This window comes from Populus alba, chromosome 4, assembly GCF_005239225.2.
Source record: "Populus alba chromosome 4, ASM523922v2, whole genome shotgun sequence".
Taxonomy (NCBI): domain Eukaryota; kingdom Viridiplantae; phylum Streptophyta; class Magnoliopsida; order Malpighiales; family Salicaceae; genus Populus; species Populus alba.
In genome coordinates, this window is record NC_133287.1 from 11,751,490 (window position 1) to 11,772,027 (window position 20,538).

Sequence of the window (20,538 nt, forward strand, 5' to 3'; positions counted from 1 at the left end):
ATCTGTCATCAAATACTAGTGGTGAAATATATATTTGGACATCAATATTGGTGCTCTTGTCAATGTGTTTTTGTACTTGCTTGTGGGATTTTCTATTCCACAGAAAATGATTTACCTTGATGACATTTTCAATGTCAACGAGTTTCTATCATTTTTTTTTCCAGTTACGCATTTGATCCTCCTTTAATTATTCTACAATCACTATCGGCCCCCTTTTTGTGACCTCATATCCTAGAAAAACAAGAATTAAAATCTTTGATTTTAACTTGATTAAGGTTAAATATTCAAATGTTAACAATACAGCTTAACTAATCAGGCCATGAGTTTGCTTTCTAGATGTCACCGGTTCGAGTCTTATAAATTTCAGGGCTATTGAAAGCTTACATAATCGTTAACTTTATGGCCTGTAGAATTAGTTAAGGTGCACATAAGCTATAAAGATGCAACATCCAAAGCTTTCCTAATGGCTAAAATTAAGTTCAGCTTCATTAAACTTCAAAATCCACCACAAAATACAAGATGCCACCATTACCATGATTTTCCAATTGAGAACCATTACAGTTCCACTTGAACCAACAAGCGTAAGGAAGAATCCAGTTAATGACAGTCCTATGTACTTATATAAGACCATCAGCTGACCTGGATAAATCAAAAGCATTTACAGGGAAAATCATCCATAAAGTTGTGTTTGGTTATTGCTAAAGGATAAAAGGGACATATATGGAAGGAAAAAAGATTTTTGATTGAAGAAATAGACATAAATCTGTCTCTAATGAGTTTCTTTACATCTTTTATGTTCTAATATAGTAATATAAATAGTTACCTAAGAGCTTTGATCCAAATACATAAAATGGGACAAAACAATGTAGAACAAATCATCCAAAAGAGGATTAGAATTTTGAAAATCCATTTTTTTTTAATCTACCAAATATACCATACACTGAAAAATGAAAAAAAATAAAATGGAAGTCCTACTGAACTCCTACTGGCTGAATGGCATTCAAGGCCTTACTCTATTCTTAATCTCTTAAAATCTCGTTTGATTCTATTGTGATTGCCTCTGAAATTTACCCTAAACAAAGATTTCCCATTGATAGTAAAAATCAGCAAGAGAAAGAGGCACGCACCAATCAATACCAAACCGGAATATAAACATGGCCCAAACTTTCCAAGAAAAACAACAATGAATTCATTCATGGTCTACCGATTCTTTAGCAGATGAACAGAAAGGATAAAGAGCATGTGAAGCTGGAATTAAGAATGTCTCTTCTAAATAAGACAAGCCTTGTATATATTTTATCAAGAATTGCCATCCATGCAAGGATTTCAACCTTTGAAGGGATAAAACCTCTTCAAATACATGATATAAAACTTTGGGAAGATCCATTAGATCTTGCAAACAAAGCAGAATGCATAGACTTAACCAAGTAGATTCCATCTATATTGGAGTCTTAAACCCTTCACAGTCCCACACTTAGCTTTAATTTCCTAGTAAGAAAAGGGGCCTTCAGGAAAGCATGTAGCAGAAGATAGCTACAGTTTCTGAAAGTTAACACCTTCAAGTCGCGGAGGAGGCAAACCATCAAGAATGAAGATGATGTTCTTATATGTAGTAGTCAAAGATAGTGATGGACAATTGATGAAATAATGTTATCCCAATTTCTAGAGATTGTATAGAGATGGAGAAATTTTGTATTCTTGACCTCAAGTTTGCACCATTAAATTTTGGATTTCTACCACCAAAGAGATTCCTGAATAAGGAATAGCTTTTGAAGTTCATAAGACAATCTTCTAGTATATAAACAAACTAACTAACAAATAAATAAAGGAGAAGCATATATATATATATATATAAGAGAGAGAGATCATCATAAGTGTTTATGACCATATTTATTGAAAATCTCTCTATCAAATTATTTAGGAGGAGTAAAGCTATAGAAACATAAAACATATTCTGAAAAAATCTTTATAATAAAAACATAAAACTCTTATATAATTAGTTTGCTAGGTTTTGTGTGTGTGTGTGTGTAAATTAAACATGTCTTCTATAAATAGGTCTATAGAGTTTCACATGAGAAAAAGATATCCAAATATAGCCAAGAACAACTTGCCGGGGTTCCAAAAACATTTGAAGCCCTTGCTTAGTTTCTTTGCAACAAGTGCTGGCCAGCGCCGGCAAATCATTCTTGGCTGCATTCTACTATCAACATCTTCATACAAATCTCTTAGACCATAAACAAATGATCCTCATGGGATTGCAACTCTATGCACACATGCATACTCACAATTGTTGGTATTTATATAGGAAAAGATGAAATGAAATCAATAATACCAGCTAGTAGTCTTGTGCATTATTGTTTTGCCCATAAGATTCCAAGGCTGAAAAACTTTCTATAAAAGGAAAGTGCCTTTTCTAAAAGGGGAAATGCTTCCCTCCCACTCACAGCTACTAGTCTATTTTCAAATTGAATGGAGTGATCGCTTAGAAATTAAAATCATCCATAATTCTAACAGGATAAAAAGCTACAATAGCACTATGTAGAATGAAAATAATTTGAGATTCTGGCGGTCAAGAATTCATATAAAGAAAATTCAAGAATTTTTCTGACAAAAAGCTTTCAAATTTAATGGATGCTTGTAATCGACATAAAAATTTTTAATGAAGGGTAATAACAAAAGAATAAAAATCAACACTCGCAGAATTATATATTTTCTTAACTCCTATATTGTGATGTTTCAGTTTGATAACAGTTCTATTTCATATATTTTAATCGTTAAATATTAGGTGCAAATCACTTTTGTTTATAAAAAAATCATTAAAATGATCATATAGAATTTAAAGGTTGTTTTTTTGTTTTTGTTTATTATGATGAAAGTGGAGATTGAATTCTCAATAATCTTTTGATCATATTCTTATAATTCATGAATACTTTATAGGAGAACACATGCAGAAAGTGGTAGGGAATATAAAAAAAAATTAAAGTGAGGGAAAAAAATGCATTTTTTGTTGTTTGATTCGAGGGAAGTGAGGGAAATGAAGTTGTGCTTGTTTGAATATATTGATGAGAATGAAAGGATGACAATTCCTAAAAGATATTATGAGAAATTTGTTACAAAGTTTTACTAAATGCTTCGGCAAACATTGGGTTAATTTCTTGATGGAAGAACCTCTAAAAATGTTAGCCATAATTTGTAAGTATATATTTAATCATATGTAATAATTTGTCCTATGGACAATTGCATTCGAAGTATTGGAGAGTGGGAGAACGACCTAGCCCCTTTCTGACTCAATCATCTATAACTGTTTTATTGCTTGATTTGTGTAGTTTGAATCAAATATGCATCCATTTGTCAATTTAATAATATATCTAATAAAATTAGGTTTAAATCATCAGATATTCCCCCATATATATATATATATATATGTTCAAAATAAATTCATTGCAATAAAAAATCAACCCTTGTGCTTCCACTTTTGGTCTACATTAACCTCTATATTCATCATTTCTATCAGCCTAATCAAAGTGGACTAAGAGATATATAAATTAATTTAGGAGTATAGAGTAATTTGAACCTTCGAATGAACTAGTATATATGAAAAAAAAAAAAAAAAAAAAAAAAAAAACTAGTGTCAATTCTTGGGGATTTATAAAGTAACATGTCCGGATCTGACTGGTTGTTGATTGATTTTTTCAGCAATAATTGATCGATCACCAAGTTATTGATTGTGGGGCTGTCGATTTGTGGGTTAATAGGAACAGATGTTCTTGTGGTTTTTTAGACATGGATCATATATATATGTCATATGTGGTTCCGAATATTATAATTAGATGCCTAATTAACATCTTGAATATATATGGTGACAAATTGATAATCAATTCATTAAATGCGTTTTAAATTTCTATATAAATGGGCATTGGTCAAACTTGATAATTAATTATTAAGCTTTATAGAAATTAATTACAAAAAACCATGTCATTTGTGATCATTCTTAGGATCAAAACTTTGACTTTCACAAAAAGGCATGTTTAATGTAGTTATGTCAAATCTTTCTATCCATATTAATAACTATATTTTTAATTCTGAAATACATAGTTATATCAGAATATAATTTTAATTAAGAAAATTAAACTCTCTATTTTAAAAAATACAAGTGGTTAGTGATTTTAAAACTTTTTATTTCTTAAAAAAATAAGAAATTTTGAGTTTTTGATATATTCTTATACATCTCAAAGATAACTTGGAAATTAAAAAAAAAAAAAAAAGCATAGTTTTATTAATTTAAGTGAAGAAATCTGAATGGAGAATATATTGATAAAATCGAATCCAATACAACAATATAGACATAATTAAAAATATACCAAGAACTTATTCAATAATACAAGGATAAATTAATAAAACTATTTATCCTTAAAGATTTATCTACAACAAGGTTTATTTCTAGTAGTTGCAATCCAAACCAATGGTTTGGATCTATCTCCATGGGCTTGGCTCCTTTATCATCAGGTCATCGACTTCCTTAACAACATTGGGCAAAGTGTCAGCCTCCATACATAATTTTATGAACTTGTAAAAACATATGTTTTTGGTAAACAGTCACTGAAGCTTAATCGGTCATAATATGAGCAAAGTCCAAAATGAACAATATTGTGTGTGTGTGTGAATATCATAAGCTAATGATATACAACATGGACATTCGCCTTCAATCCAATAAAATAGAATTCAAAAACTTATAAGCTAAAAAATCATTCTCTGCTAGAAAATCATTGTCTCTTATGGAGATTTGAAGCTCGCAAAATTATCAAAATTTGTAAGATGACATATCCATTTGTCCCTAGCATAAAAAAGAAAAAAAAGAAAAAGCAAGATTGATGAAGAAGCAATAGAGAAAAGCATAGAAGAGAATCCCAAGAATCTATGGTTATTTTACCATCACATCTTCCATAAACCCTATACCCACACAAATCTAATTTCATCAAAACATGTATTTAATCAAGCTTAATAAATTTTACCAAAACTAGCAATATATTCAAAAAAAAATAAGTTATCAACCTCTAATTAGTTTTCTGAACCCAATGATCAGAATATATATCATAAAATTATACAATATATCTCAAAATCAGAATAATCCAACAATTCGAGCAACCCGTGGTGCTTGCAACTGCTCTCAGTAATCAGATTGTGTCAACAAGTCCAGTAGTTACAGATTATATAAGCTTTATTCTGACAAGACTTTTTTTTTATCAGTCATGACAGTTTCCTACAAGTAAAGTTGGTATAGCTTGTAAACCTCAGAAATCGTTGAATTAAAATAATATAAGCTTGGTTCTCGTAGAATTTTGTAACAAATTCCTGCACCACTCAACTCGAATTGTTTTGGATTTGTTGATGATTATTGCACTAACGTGCAGCTTATTAGCTTATTTTAATACTTGTTTTGCGTTGTGTGTTAAAATCAATCAATTTAATGCTTTCTTATCATGGTTGCTCATCTAGGATCGAAAAATGCACTTCGTAAACAAGGGCCTCTGTTGCTTCATTTCCTGAAAAACTGATTTGAGCCCAAACGATTGATTCAATAAGTTCTTGCCAGTAATTCGACTGCTGAATAGAAACCTTAAACTAAAAGTCCAGACAAAATGAGTGCGTAAGAAAAAAATAAAGAAAAAAAAAGCCAAATGCAAATAATGAAAAACCACAAGAACGAATTATTTAGGATGTCTTTGCCCATAAAAAATCATGGAGCCATTCATTAATAGTAATACAACTATGTCCAAAATTTCCTCCCGTGATATAAGTTACCACACCTCTTAATCACTTATACTACCCCATTCATCTTCTTCGCACCTTCCATGAATAGCCGGGATATTGAGGAATATCCAAAAAGACATTTAGAAAATCGGTCTAATGCTATCTCTGTTCATTTCATTTGAAGAAAGGAAAGATCATAAAAAATCAAATTTTTTTTAGTTGTTGAATCTCTTTAGTTGATCAATATGTGATATTCATTATTTTACAAGAACCATTGCATTCGATGCAGCCGCGTTTTTGTCCAAACAGCTGAGCCACTCACAGGGAATGCCCACTCTCCCCCGGCCGCTTTCTTCCCCTAAAAAATGTCAGTTCCACCATCAGGGCCCAGCAAGCAGCATAATTCTGTTCCGAGGCTGCGTTTCATTCCAGCAACACTAGTATATGGTTCGAACAGCTAATCAACACTAATTCGTTTGAGGAACAGGAGAAAGGGTTTGTGAGAATAATCCCATGCTTTTTGAGGGACCCCGCTCAAATTGATCTAAATCAGATCCTGAGATATTCTGACGGTCCAATGGGAACCTAGTTTTCTCAGGCCAGAGATTACCTGATGACCACTGCTCCCCCCGAGAGTGTATAAACTCAAGGAGGAAAGTATAAGTTGATAATTCAAAGAATACAGCTTGAAAGCAAGACTTGATAGCACCCTTGAAAGAGAAACCAATTCCTTACTCTCAGCAGGTCATTCATTTGTTTGAATGCTGGTCGATAGATAGGGAAAACCGGCCCTGAAGGTGTGTGAAAAAGGACAACATCAGGCGAGCCTAATTTGCGCTTCTTTAGCAGTGAACTCCTCTTCCGAAGCTCACGCCAAGCCGGAACCTATTGAAGTCGAAAGATCAATTCCCCGACTCAACAACTTATAATGCATCAAGGCTAGCTTGTCCTGTTATTCACATGAGAGCATATCTTCAGCTTGAGGGCTCCGTTTCATACCATTGTATTCTTTCTTCCTCCGATTCTGAGGCTGAAAGAGAGAGCTCTTGTAGGTGAATTTTCCTGTCAGAGGCTTACAGCCATGGTATCAGAGTCAAACCGCTGGCCTCTTTCTACAGACCATTTTCGTTCCTCCCTGCATTATCCAAATTATGCTCAACAAGAACCAACTTTCTACGCGCAATTTTATTGCACAACCATCATCCTAATTAAAGAAATCGGGTGCATCAATCATATCTAATCAATTAAAAGGCCTTGCATTCCAGTTTGTCCAGAACAAGGAAAATAAATCTCAAGACTAGGACACGGGGAAAAAGACGAATTTCTTCATAAGCCAAGCTGGGGTCTTCTGTTTTCAATATGAACACCACACTGCTTCTTCGTCTGTTTATTAAAAATTGTAATGACACAGCAACTAACATTTCATATGGCAACTCATAAAATCAACCTGAGGTGGGCAAGGCAGCCCTAAAGTGGGATGATAAACTGACTTCCTATCATGCATTTCTAGCGCCACAGTGAGAAACAAGAATAAAAATAGACTGTCATCTCTCCCTAGCTGATAAAGACCACATCGCTCATGCAAAACATGTACAGGTGATTAACCTTCTGAATCATATCAAGATTTTCATAGAAAATCTAACAGGCAAAACAACTGATCATTGACAACATGGGGCTGTGAATTACTGCAGTTACCAATCTGCCATCCAAATACAAATATGGGCAATACATAAAATGTACACTACAGCATTACACGCTCACAATAAGTAACAGATGATTAAACCACGGTCAGCAACAGACTCCAACCCTTCTCTATGAAACAATTGGCCTAAGCAGGACCAGGAAGCAGAATCGAAGTTTAAATTGTGATGATTAGTTTCGGCTCCAGGGTGATAAAGCTATCAGGAAGCCTATCACTTTCCATCCAAATTTGCACTGTCCACAACAAGAAACAAACCCAGGCCTAGACAACTGTTGAGAAAAAAAGAAGATTCTGTTAGCTATAGATTTTTGCTGGTAAGGAAAAGCACATGAAATACCTTACATGTCAGTAACAGGCAGAGTGTAGAATGAACAGGTAGCTCTACGGCATGTCCTAGACCATACACAGATCAGTCTACTAACAACATTCCATAACGCAAATGAATTTCTCCACCACAGATGATGTACAAGAAAATGACTTTATTATCATGAGGTCCAAGTGAGTAGGAATACCAAAATTCATGAAGGCATGCTTTGTTAGCAAAGCTGTGGTTCAGTTCCTTACTGTTAGTTATTGAACAAAATGATCTGCACGTAGATCTAATTTCATAAAGGGGAACACATACATCTTCCTAGCCTCCACGGCCACAAAGAGACTGTATCCTGTCGAACAAATTATTACCTTATTGCTTGTGACAAATAGATGTCTCTTTGACCACAGTCAAAACCTCCCCTAAATTTTATCTAAAAAAAAACTAAATTCCTCAGTTGAGGAGGATACCTGCATTCATTCCAACTCAGAGGCCTCTTCTGAATCAGACAAAGGTAGGAGAGTGCATATTCCAAGCATGTGTCCATTGAGGCACACATAATACTCAATGCAGTCATCATAGGCACCTAGTCTGCAGCTGGCACTCTGTGGTATCATTTCAGCTTGCTGCATACTCCACAACTTCGCCTTACAGTAAGGACACACCTCTGTGGGGTGAAGCTGGGCCTTCCTTTTAATTAGCATTTTCCGAACCTTCGACATTGAAAATGACTTGAAAATTCCTCGAAAAAACCCCACATCCCCTTCATCCCCCTGGTCAAGATGTTCACAGGGATCAGACACGTATAATACATCTGTCCTGCATTGTGGCAAAAGAAAGCTCTTCCCAGAAGTCCTAGAAAACCGAGTCCTATAAACAAAATGACCAGGGATGTTAATGTTATTGAACAGGCCACCCTTTGTACATCCTGAACAGTAAATAAGCAGTTTCCCAAGTGCCCTCCAATTCCCATCAACACTGTGACTTCCACTAGATTGCAGATCAAGCATCATCTTTGGAGCCCTTGTTCGGCAAAACTCCTTCCATAACACTCGCTTGGCAAGATCATCAAACCATTTGCATACACAGGACAAAGTAGCAATGAACTTAGGGTTCCAGTTCAGCTGTTGAAATACTAAAAAAATCACGTCTTCACTTAGATGCCCTTTTGTGCATTGACAACTCGAGGAGTGTATACAACGATATTGCTTTGTTAAAATCATTGTCTCCAACTAGCAAGAAGGAAAGAAAAAAAGGAAATGAAGACGATAATTAACAGTAACAGTTATGGCATCTGAGAACCAAATTTGAAAAGTGGACAAAATGCAACAGACTAGGATTCCGATCTTCTTTATATATATGATATAATAATAAGACTAACATGTTAAATATCATTTATATAGTCAAGGAAATGAATATGGCTCTCTTTGAAGTCATACAGCTACAAGCTAACCATTCAAATCATAGATTCTCGGCCAAGAACATGAACAAGTGTCCACAACAATGATGTTAAGTCAAGAAAATTCATGAACTGTGATCTTAACAAATAAATCTACCTACTGAACCAAACGACTTACTCCTCAAACAATTAAATGTATGACCAAATATGAAGCCATCATATGAATAATATTATCAACTGCGTGCAAGTCAGGCCAATCATTATGCATGTCTGTGGAAATTGTCTGTGGAAATAGGGATCGATACACAAAATCTGTGATAATTAACATTCCATGTAAACTATAGATCAGTTAGGCAAACTACTTTTGTAAGATGATAATCAACATCTGTACAAAGACAGAAATAAATACCATCTTTATCACAACCAAATGCGCATATAAAATAGAATCAAGTGATCTCGCAAATTTCTCCATTTTATTAATACAAAGATTTAAGCATAAACATAACTTCCTCCACATCGCCTAAATGTCATTGCTTTCATAATCTCTACTATCTTCAGCAATAATTAATCCAGAAGTTAATTGGGAAAAGAAAAAAAAATGTAAATTTGAAAGCACACAGCATCACAATCTTCATGATGGCCACGAAAGATACACAATTGTAACAAACTTTAGTTGAAAAACAGAAGCTTATCAAAAAAAGGTTCAAGTTTAATCTATATGTAAGTATTGAATATGAATACCAGCTACATATTGCATAACAAAGGAGAAATCTGGTGCTTCAGTTCGAGAATACACATGCTTTAAACATTAACAACACTAATAGGAAACTAGCCACAGTATAGCTTAACACCTAATCCTGACCATTATTAAAACTTGTCTAGGTTCCATCATCTCAAGCATCCCATACCAAACTAAGACAACTGTTTTCTCTTCATTTCTCTATCGATGTCAGTCACCCTCCAAAGCTTAGATCCACAACAACCCTTTATCAAACTCCAAGCCATTTTAATCGGAAAAAAATACACACGATCACTTTAATCTAAACGAAACCCACTTCACATATTTACTTCATCATGAAAGAACAGAACTCGAAGTTGAAGAATTAAGAAAACCCTAGCCCACATCAAAATCAACTAAGAAGAGCAAAGAAGCTAGAAGTGGATAGGATCGTAATTAAAATCGAACCAAAATCCAAAATTCCTTACCTCAGAAAAAGAAGTATCCTCTTCTCATAGCCTTAAAAACCCTAGAAACACAAATCCACACAAATAACCGAAGCAAGGATTAGGTTGTTGTGAAACACTAGAAATAAAAAAAGAATATACTTTAACGAAAAAAGCAACAAGCTTTGACCACTTACAAGCGCACAAAAACAACTCGAGAGTAGCTTTCTCCACAAGGGTATTTCGGTCCGAAACAACGCACTCCACGGAGAGAGAAAGAGAGAGAGAGAGAGAGAGAGAGAGAGAGAGAGAGAGAGAGGAGGCGTGGAGAGCGAAGCAAACTCAGAGATTGGAGTGAAAGAGAGACCTGACGGCTTTCCATAAAATAGTTTTATGTTATTTGAAAAGATAAAATAACATGCTTGTTATTTACTTGAATGAAAACAACTCATATTGCGCCACGTGAGAGAGTAAAGAGGGGGAGAATTTTGAGGCTGGCTGCTTAGAATGGTTCATGTGTTAGTAGGAGATTGGTGGGTTATTTGGGAGAAAAGGACAGTAGTCATGTGGGTCCAGAGGAAATAGGAGAGGGCACGACACTGTCCAGTCCACAGGAGGGATTCTTACACCTGTTTCTCTTTGATTTGATGGGGGCATTGCTGTGTTCAGAGATTGACTTAAAGATAGATGTTTGTCTTTTGTGAAGGTGAAGGCGAAGATGGAGGATTGGTTTTTAAGTGACAACGTCTGCGGCTGTTCCAAACAAAGCAGAGTCCTACTAGTCCTCTCTGCATATTGAAATCGCACAAACAGTGTATCTAATTACAGTGTCTGTGCATCAAGACCTTCTTCTCCTTCTTCTTCTCCTTCTTTCAGATGATCAACCCGATGTTCTTCCTGGTGATGATGATGTTAAGTGAATAGCTTCACATCATCATCTTCTTCTTCTTCCTCTTTATCTTCTCCTCTTTTTTTCTTTTTTCTTTTTGCGGGCATCAAAACGTTTCTTGATTAACTTATTAATTACAGGTACTGCTTGTTATTGGAAGACCAGCCTCTTTGTAAGCAGCAAAGGGAGATTGCATTAGAAGAAAGAAAATTAAGCAAACAAAAGAGATGAAAGTGAGATTATATTTCAATAATATGGCAATGCTGGAAAAAAAACCCATCCTCAGTTCATCAGTAAACAGTGAAAAACATGTCATGAAGCTTTCTTCTGCTAGTGCAGCAAAACTACACGAGACTATCTTCCAATCATACTATGTTCAAGGTTTGAAAGGTAAGAAGATGGATATAAGGCACGTCAAGATCAATACTCATTGGACTTTCCGTCCAACTCCATATCAAAGCAATCTAACGTCAACCCAACACAATCATTTTTACACTTCCACGCCAACCACACTCCTAAGTACAAGCTTAGTTTTCACTAAATAGCTTGCTTACGCTTCGAGGTGTGTTAGATTAATTTTTTTAAAAGTGTGAAAAAACAATATTTAAGTGTTGAAAATATATTTTTAAAAAAATTAGCGACTCAACATTATTAAAAAAAAAATAATTGTCAATTCCTATGAATCAAAATGATAAAAGATGTAATCCGGGGAAAAAAAAGTAAAAAAACATAGCAGCACACCCAGGTAAATTGAAATTAAAAAAAATCAAAATTATAAAATCTAATGATAAAATTAAAAATAAATTAAATTTTGATAAAAGAACAAAGAATAAAAATTAAAAATCAAAACATTGAGGGTCAAAATCTCAAATATCATTAAATCAAATATTGAATTGAATGACAAAATTAAAAATTCTTAAGGCCACAACTTCACAAAAGAATCCAAAATAAAAATAAAACTCAAGAGAGTAAGGACTTGAGAAAGAGAAAAAAATTAAAATCAAAATACATTATTTAAAACTATGCTTAACCCAACAAGTTGATTTGCGACCTAGGAGACCTAGAGTTGAGACTGGCCTGGTTTTTAAAAGAAATTGGAATAAAACATAAAAAATATTTGTTGCTTATATTTAATTTAAAAGTAAAAATCTTCACAAAAAAACTAAATTGGACAGAGCTGGAAAAAAAAAAAAAAAAAGCTCTAGGTAACATGTGTTTTTTTTCAAAACAAATGGAGAATCCCATAGGAAGTGGGAAAAAAACTACAAAAACATTTTAGGAAGAAACTAGAAAAAAAAATGAGTATAAAAGGGGGAAAAAACCAATCAAATCTAGTTGAACTTTTTAAACCCAGATGAATCCCTTAGAGCTACAAATCATTAAATTCCAGGCTCAACTGAAAAGATTAATATAAAATAAATTTAATATTAAAGGGTCAAATAAATTAATTTAATTTAAAAAATATTTTAAAAGAGATTGTGTAATTATATCAGTTAATATCTTTATAATTTGCAAAATTGCTTCTTATGAAAATTATATATATGTTGAAAATTTACTTCAAATGGCAGATACACAAATGCCAAATAAAGCAAATTTTCTAACATCTCAAATACACTTATGGGATTTAACAAGTGTGCAACTGCTATTTGATAATTAAAAAAAAAAAAAAACATGAGAACACACCTAAGATGTGTAATTGTCATTTAGCAGTTGAGTTGAAAAAAAAAAATGAAAGAGGCAATCAAATGTTGGTTAATTGTTAATATAAACATTTACAAATACATTATATTGATTAACTATGGTGCTAGTTTAGCTTTTAACAAAAACAAAAACAAAAATGATACATGTGTTAATTAAATATTAATTATAATATTTATGTGTTTTTGAAATATTTTTTATTGTAGTGGATAGACAATAACAAATTGATCATTTATTGAATTATACCATCAATCATGTTTATAAAATTCAAGAGTACATTGATTATATGTATTATTGGATGAGTAGACTGGCTATAAGTGGTGTTTATGAGTTCTATATAGAACATCAAATATTAATTGTTCTCAGTTCTCTATCTGAGGAATGGATGTTAGTGTGACTATCGTTGGAATATAGGCTGAAATTCTTAGATTTAAACAATCTCGCTGATAAAATGCTGCTTGAAAGGGAACATTAGTGTACTAAAAAAGGTATATGATGCACTGTAAGAAGCGCATGTTGTTTGGATACTGCTGCTAAATTCATTTCATGGTTCGAGCATAATGAACTTGGAGATCACTTTGATGAAGTAAATGATGTAATTGGAGACCCTCATTATGTACCTACAAAATAAAATAAATCTGAAATTTATTATTCTTATTTTATATTTTTTTTTTCAATATTTGTATTGTTGTTAAGATAATTGGTTTTTTTTTGTTTTTTGAACTGCATATTTTTATATAATTTAATTTTTAATTATATTATATACATGTATATGAAAATATCTGTAATTTGATTAGTAAGAATTGTTAGTTAAAACTAATAACTATAATTTTGCACTCATTTAAATTTTCAATAATAATTAGACCATACAAATGGGAATTGATTAAGTGTTTGACATTCTTTTCATTTATATTGTATGTGTTAGATTATTATTTGTTTAATTTAAGATGGAGTGACAATAAATGCCATTTAAATTATACTAGATACTAATATTTGTAATTGGTGTCAACCACGCTTAATATGGCTGCATTTAAGAGTATTATTGCTAATTTGAATAATGAAGATAAACTAAGTGAAAACATTACGATGTTTGGCATCGTAAGATTGAGTATCTCCTAGAAAAGCAAGAAATATTGGAAACAATCACACAACCGATGGCTGAACCTAACAAGAAAATATTGCTCATCACAAACTTGATATGGAAGCATATCAAACCTATAAGCGTAAGGATCGTGTAACTCGCAATCTAATGTTGAGTAGCATGAGAAATGATATAGTATTGTATTTTGAAAAGCATCTTTCAACCCAATAAGTTTGGTGATATGAACCTCGTGATCACGTGGTCATGCAACCCACAATCAAGATTGAGATCTGATCCCGGAAAGCCGAAATAGGTCTGATAGGAGCGTGACACAATGGAAACCTACCCCAAGGCACCAACACTATTGGAATGAGTAGAATGACGCCACGAAGCCAATTAATCTTCGATAAGTTAGATTCAGTTCATTTAAGAACTGAAGAATGCAAGAATCACTCTCACACGTTAAAACTAAAAAAATTAGAATAATAATCATCAAAGCTGCCGAAATTGTGGCTTACATGAGTTTAAATAGTTCTTGAAAAGTTAACCCTAATAGACTCCTTATGTGGACTTATATGAGGTCCACTCAAAACTGGCCCAAAACCCTAAACTGAAAAGCCCATAACCTGATCCAAACAAGCCTTGGAGCCTAGCTCAAAACAAAGTTTTAATTAAGCCCAAACATTAAAGAAAATAATAAAAATAACTAATCTTTCATTAAATACCACCAGCCTTTCTTTCCCTGTGTAGCTAGGATGAATAAGGAATCCTTATAAGAAAAGGATTATAAAACATTAATGAATCACTGCCACACTTGTAGATTATATTGATATGATTAGAGACAATAACCAAATGAAATATAAACTTTTTTTTTTTTTTTTTGCTTTGATGATGCAGACTCGAAAAACAAGAAGATGGATGCAAACACTGAAAAACTTAAGGGAATACTAAAGAAAAAAAAAGTTTATATTTCATTTGGTTACTGTCTCTAATCATACCAGTTTATTAAAAAGAAAAAAAAAAGAAAGAAAGAAATAGAAAAAAAGTGATTAGTTGAAATTTGAAGGATCATTCAATTTTTACCGCAGAAACACAAATCTTGGTGAACCATAAGCAAACCACCTCCGAATTAATTTAAACTTCATATTAAGTATATTGGGGGTGGGATAGCATCATATATCAAATTTGGGCTTATTCTGATATTATTTGCTTGAGGTTTTAATTTGAGGTTCAATTCTACCGCAGAAACACTACTATTAGTGAACCATAAGCAAACCACCTTAGAATCAATTGAAACTTCATATTATGTGTATTGGGGATGAGATAGCACCATATATTAAATTTGGGCTTATTTTGATATCGGCTTCTGGAGGTTTTAATTGGAGGTTCAATTCTGCTGCAAACTGATCATACAAGGAGTTTGGTACCTAGAAATTAGAGAACGACCTATAAATTGAGTTTTGGTGTTTTCATAGTATTTTAATACTAGATATTAAATTCGAGGTCATTTGGATATCGGTTTCTTTAGGTTCCTCAATTGGGTCTTGTTTTGTCGTAATGGGTCTGTTTGGTGTTATCTTTCAAAACTTGTTTTGTTTCTGTTGATTTCGTTCCTGCCATTATACTATCATCATATTTTGATATTTGGTTGTTGTTTGAGTCATTTTCATCAGTTTCGCATTTGTTTGTTTTTTTTTCTGATAAGTTCTGGTCCAAACAAAAGTCAGATTCGTAATCTGGAATCTAAATCAGTGTTCTTCCCTTTATAAACTCTATTCTTTTCATCGTCTTCTTGTTTTTTTTTCCCTATCTGTGTCATGTATTCACTAAGGGAGAGGGAACAGAGAAGGATTGTAGATCAACGATGTGAAAAACTAAGCCATGGTTTAGGGGTTCTAGAACGACAAGCTGATAAGTGTAGAAGATTAGTTTATGATCTTCAAGCTTCATAGGAAAAAGAGGTACAATACCAAAAGGATGAAAGACGAAGGAGAGTCACTGTGGTTATCATTCAAAAATATGTACGCAAGTGGTTAGTACGGCATGCTTATTTGAAATTCTTATTAGTCACCACTTTTATACAGTGTTGTTGGAGAAAGGTGTTAGCAAGAAGGGGATTCTGAAGGCTTAAACAAGAGGCTACTGCAATCATTATTAATCGTATTCAAGATTCGAGGGCGAATCTTCTTGAAGAGGGAGGGAAAGATACGGTTCAGCCATGTGATACGACCCAAGTAAGGTCAGATTCGGATTTTGGCGTAAAAAGCGCAACAGTCCAGGTTTACGGCAACAGTCATAATTCTCAATCTGGTCGTTGGATCGGGATAATATTTTATGTGACTCTCCAGACATATCTTACTACCTTGGGTTAAAAATTCAGGTCAATCGGAGTTTGGGAAGGAACCGCAATACTGGTCAACAGAGGCTGTACGGATTTTGTTATTTACTTCTATTTGACTTGTGGACTTCCTATTTGGTTAGGATTCTTTTCCTATAAGGATGTGGCAGCTGGCTTTGGGAATTTCCTAGTTCCATAAGGATCTTTAATGAGTTGCAATATAATCTACAAGTGTGGCAGTGATTCATTAATGTTTCAGAATCCTTTTCTTATAAGGATTGCTTATTCATCCTAGCTACACAAGGAAAGAAGGGCTGGTGGTATTTAATGATAGATTAGTTATTTTTATTATTTTCTTTAATGTTTGGGCTTAATTAAAACTTTGTTTTGAGCTAGGGTCCAAGGCTTGTTTGGATCAGGTTATGGGCTTTTCAGTTTAGGGTTTTGGGCTAGTTTTGAACGGACCTCATAGAAGTCCACATAAGGGGTCCATTAGGGTTAACTTTTTAAGAACTATTTAAACTCATGTAAGCCAAAATTTTGGCAGCTTTGATGATTATTATTCTGAATTTTTCAGTTTTAACGTGTGAGAATGATTCTTACATTCTTCAGTTCTTGAACGAACTGAATCTGACTTATCAAAGATTAACTGGCTTCGTGGCGTCATTCTACTCATTCTAATAGTGTTGGTGCCTTGGGGCAGGTTTCCATTGTGTCACACTCCTATCAGACCTATTTCGGCTTTCCAGGATCAGATCTCAATCTTGATTGTGGGTTGCATGACCACGTGATCACAAGGTTCGCATCAGTCCTTCCCGAACTCCGATTGACCTGAATTTTTAACCCAAGGTAGTAAGATATGTCTAGAGAGTCCATATAAAATATTATCCCGATCCAACGATCAGATTGAGAATTATGATTGTTGCCGTAAACCTGGATTGTTGCGCTTTTTACGCCAAAATCCGAATCTGACCTTACTTGGGTCGTATCACATGGCTGAACTGTATCATTTGGGATGTAGTGAAGATTCAGTATGGGGGAACCTTCACTGCTAGACTTCATTAGTTAACCCTTAAATTTGATGGTTACAAGAAGCATCAAAATTAGACAATGAGACAGAATCTTACAATCATGTCTAATATAATTAGTGAATTAAGAGGTGTTGGGTATGAGAAAACTGATAAACAATAAGTCCAAGTTGTGACCTACTCTTTGCTAATCAATTAGGAACACATGCGTGCTAACCTTATCCATAATAACAATATCAAGACATTTGATGATGTTGCTTGTCATATTGAGCTTGAAGAAGATCGACTTCATGTTAAGAAGCTTGTAAACGAGGCTTTCATATCTAAGACTAAGATATAAGGAGCATATGACTCTAAATATATATATATATATATATATATATATATATATATATATATATATATATAAAAGCAAGGGAAAAGGTCTTAAATATGGAAAAAAAGGAATATAAGAAAGTAGTAGTGGATATAAGTGTTGCTACCCAATTTTTGACCCATGTTTTTGATATATTTTCAAAAAATCCAAAAATAGAGAAAAATAATGAAAATCCAAAAAATATGTTTTTTTAATATATTTTCATCATTTTAGCATTTTCAACGTCGTCTAAAAAAAGAATTTAAATTGTTAAAAGATTTTCAAACGTGTTCGACTTTTCACGCGTCATTTTTTAAATCATTGATTTTCCGCATTTGAGTCGACGTTGATATTGCTCGTTTCAAAAAATACAAAAAATAAGAAAAATCAAAATTTACAAAAAGAAAGAAGTTGAGGGACCAAGTTGAAAAACCCTAGCAACATTTTTGCCTATAAATACTGGTCTTTAACTCAAACAAAAGGAGGGGGGGCAATTTTGACAACATCTAAAAAAAATACAGCAACCCTAAACCTATCATCTCCCATTTTTCTCAAGGGAGCCGCCCCCCCACCCTTGACATTTTTTTTCTCCCTCAACCGGCTGTTACCCCCTTCAGCCGAACCCTCTCCAAAAACAGCCGCCCCCTTGGTTTTTTATTTTATTTTTTTTTTCTCCAGCCGCCGGCTGATTTCCTTCTCCCTGCCACCGATCAGCCCCCACCAAACAAAAACCAACCAACCGCAGCCCCTCTCTCCCAACAGCCGTGCCCCCTTCATCTCCTCCCGCCGGCCTTCTTCCCTGCACCCGAAGGAGTCTCCCCTCTTGCTGGCAGCCGACCCTAACAGCCCCATCGCCGACCAAAACACTCCTCCCTCATCACCGTTCCCCTCACAATCGAACACCGGCACCACAACAGCCACGAATCAAACCCCCCCCCCTCCACAGATCCTCCAAAATCTTCCTCATCCCTCTCTCGGATGAAAATCAGAGGACCCGTGCCTTTCCTCCTTTCCCCCACAACAAACCCACAACCCCCTCTCTTTCAAAACCAAACCGGAGAGCACCTCACGATTCTCTCCCCGCCGGTCACCATCCTCCTCTCGTCTCTCTCAGCCTGAGCACGGCGGCGCCCACGGACTCAGCCCTCACTCCAGTCAACCACTATCCGGGCGAACCAGCAGCAGCGGTGTCTCCGTCTCAAACCACCAGCAAATTCTTCAGCAACCGGTCCTCCGATTCAAACTCGTGCAGCAGATCTGGACCGAGATCCGGCCGCCATCAGCACCGATGATGCCCAACAACCAGATGCACTACAGGGATGAACTCTCGGGCAACAAACCGTGACAGACCCGCAGGAACCGGATCTGAGAAAAATAAAACTAAAACAGACTGTTGCTTGCGTTTTCTTGTGTTCTGCAGGTAACGGCGTTGCTCACCGCCGGTGAGGAAAGGAAGAGGAGAAGAAGGCGCTCCAGATCCACCCCGTCTCCTGTTTCTGCTGGCCGCCAGTGACGGTGGCGCGTGGGAAGACGCGCCACACTGTTCCCTACTGTTCCTGAAGGGTTCCCAGCACTGTTATGGATTGTTTAGGGACTGCTTTGTAATTTTAATGGGTTTTAATGTAATTTGTTTAGTTTTTTTTTTTTTGTAATTTATATTTTGTAAATATGGATGTAAAAGAAAAGAAAAGAAAAGAAAAGAAAAGAAAAATAAAATAGTGAAAGTATATGTGTGTGCTTGTATTTTGTTTTATTTATTTGTATATATTTTTAAAATGATAAAATTGCAAATTTATTAAAGAAGAATTTAATATTTGATCGGATCACGGTTAAGAATTATTAACTTATACGTAAGTGATATTTCTAATTTCCGACGAAAAGACAATTATTAAAACTTCTTTAACACATCAAATTCGTGAAGCAGCTTACCTCAGGTAGGGTGTGTTAGGGGTGCTAATACCTTCCCTAACCACAACCAGTCCCTTACCCGCGATCTCTGACAAGACGAGTATATCAGGTTTCCTAGTAGCCCTCAATGAATTACTAGGTGGCGACTCCAACGAACCAAACGCAACAACAACAACGCGATGATAAATCGCCAGCCGATGCCGCGCGCTGAATTTTTTGGAGTGCGACAGAATGGCGACTCCACTGGGGAAGGTACTGTTTCTGACATTATTGGACTAAGCTTTGTATATTTTATGTGTTTAAGATTTTGCATTTTTATCTTTTTTGTTAATATTTATTTCCATGCATTTTATAGAATTGTCTCATGCATCACCTGTATTTATTTTTGAAAGCACACACAAACTTCTAGGTTAGGTGGGGAACTAGCGATCTACCCTAAGACTATTGGTCAGGGTTCAGATGCGTGAAACACCCAACTCATATCTGAGTGCCTGCTTGGTAATGGTGGGTATACGTGCCTTAACCATTCCTTGCAACGCCCCCATACTGTCTTTACGAAGAACGTCACTGGGCAGATATGAGATCCTTTTGAGACCAGATAGAAAACCTACCCATGTTCACATAATGAATAGAACCTGTCCTTAGGTTGTATGTGCTATCGTTTTTGCATAAGGGCAAACTCTTCTTGAAGCATCTTGAACTCAAGACTTATGGGTGACACATTGGCCGTTGCTCCGAAAATTTTCATTGTAGAGTTTGGGCAAAAATCACGATTCTTGTCCATCATACAAGAGTTACGACCATATTGTCACCTCTCGAAGGGTGAGTTCACCATATAGATTACATGTTCATACATTTGTCATGCATGCACCAGAATGAAAGGTAGGTCCCCTATACAAGCTGTGCTGCACGTGA

The 20,538-nt window shown here is 34.8% G+C and overlaps 1 protein-coding gene across 2 annotated transcripts; it reads right to left on the minus strand.

The window, feature by feature from the left end:
• Positions 1-7,351: 7,351 nt before the first annotated feature.
• Positions 7,352-10,684, minus strand: LOC118055110 (EID1-like F-box protein 2). Of its 2 annotated transcripts, XR_004688604.2 has the most exons (5): positions 10,524-10,684; positions 10,369-10,409; positions 8,234-8,995; positions 7,796-8,115; positions 7,352-7,722 (listed from the first exon to the last, which is right to left on the minus strand). XR_004688604.2 is itself a non-coding variant. In XM_035066912.2 (4 exons), the coding sequence occupies exon 3, from the start codon at positions 8,984-8,986 to the stop codon at positions 8,240-8,242; it is 747 nt and encodes a 248-aa protein (XP_034922803.1). In that variant the 5' UTR covers positions 8,987-8,995; positions 10,369-10,409; positions 10,524-10,684; the 3' UTR covers positions 7,352-7,722; positions 8,234-8,239. The 2 variants fall into 2 exon arrangements, 1 of the variants encoding a protein (XP_034922803.1); XM_035066912.2 differs by lacking the exon at positions 7,796-8,115.
• Between the last annotated feature and the right edge of the window lie 9,854 nt (positions 10,685-20,538).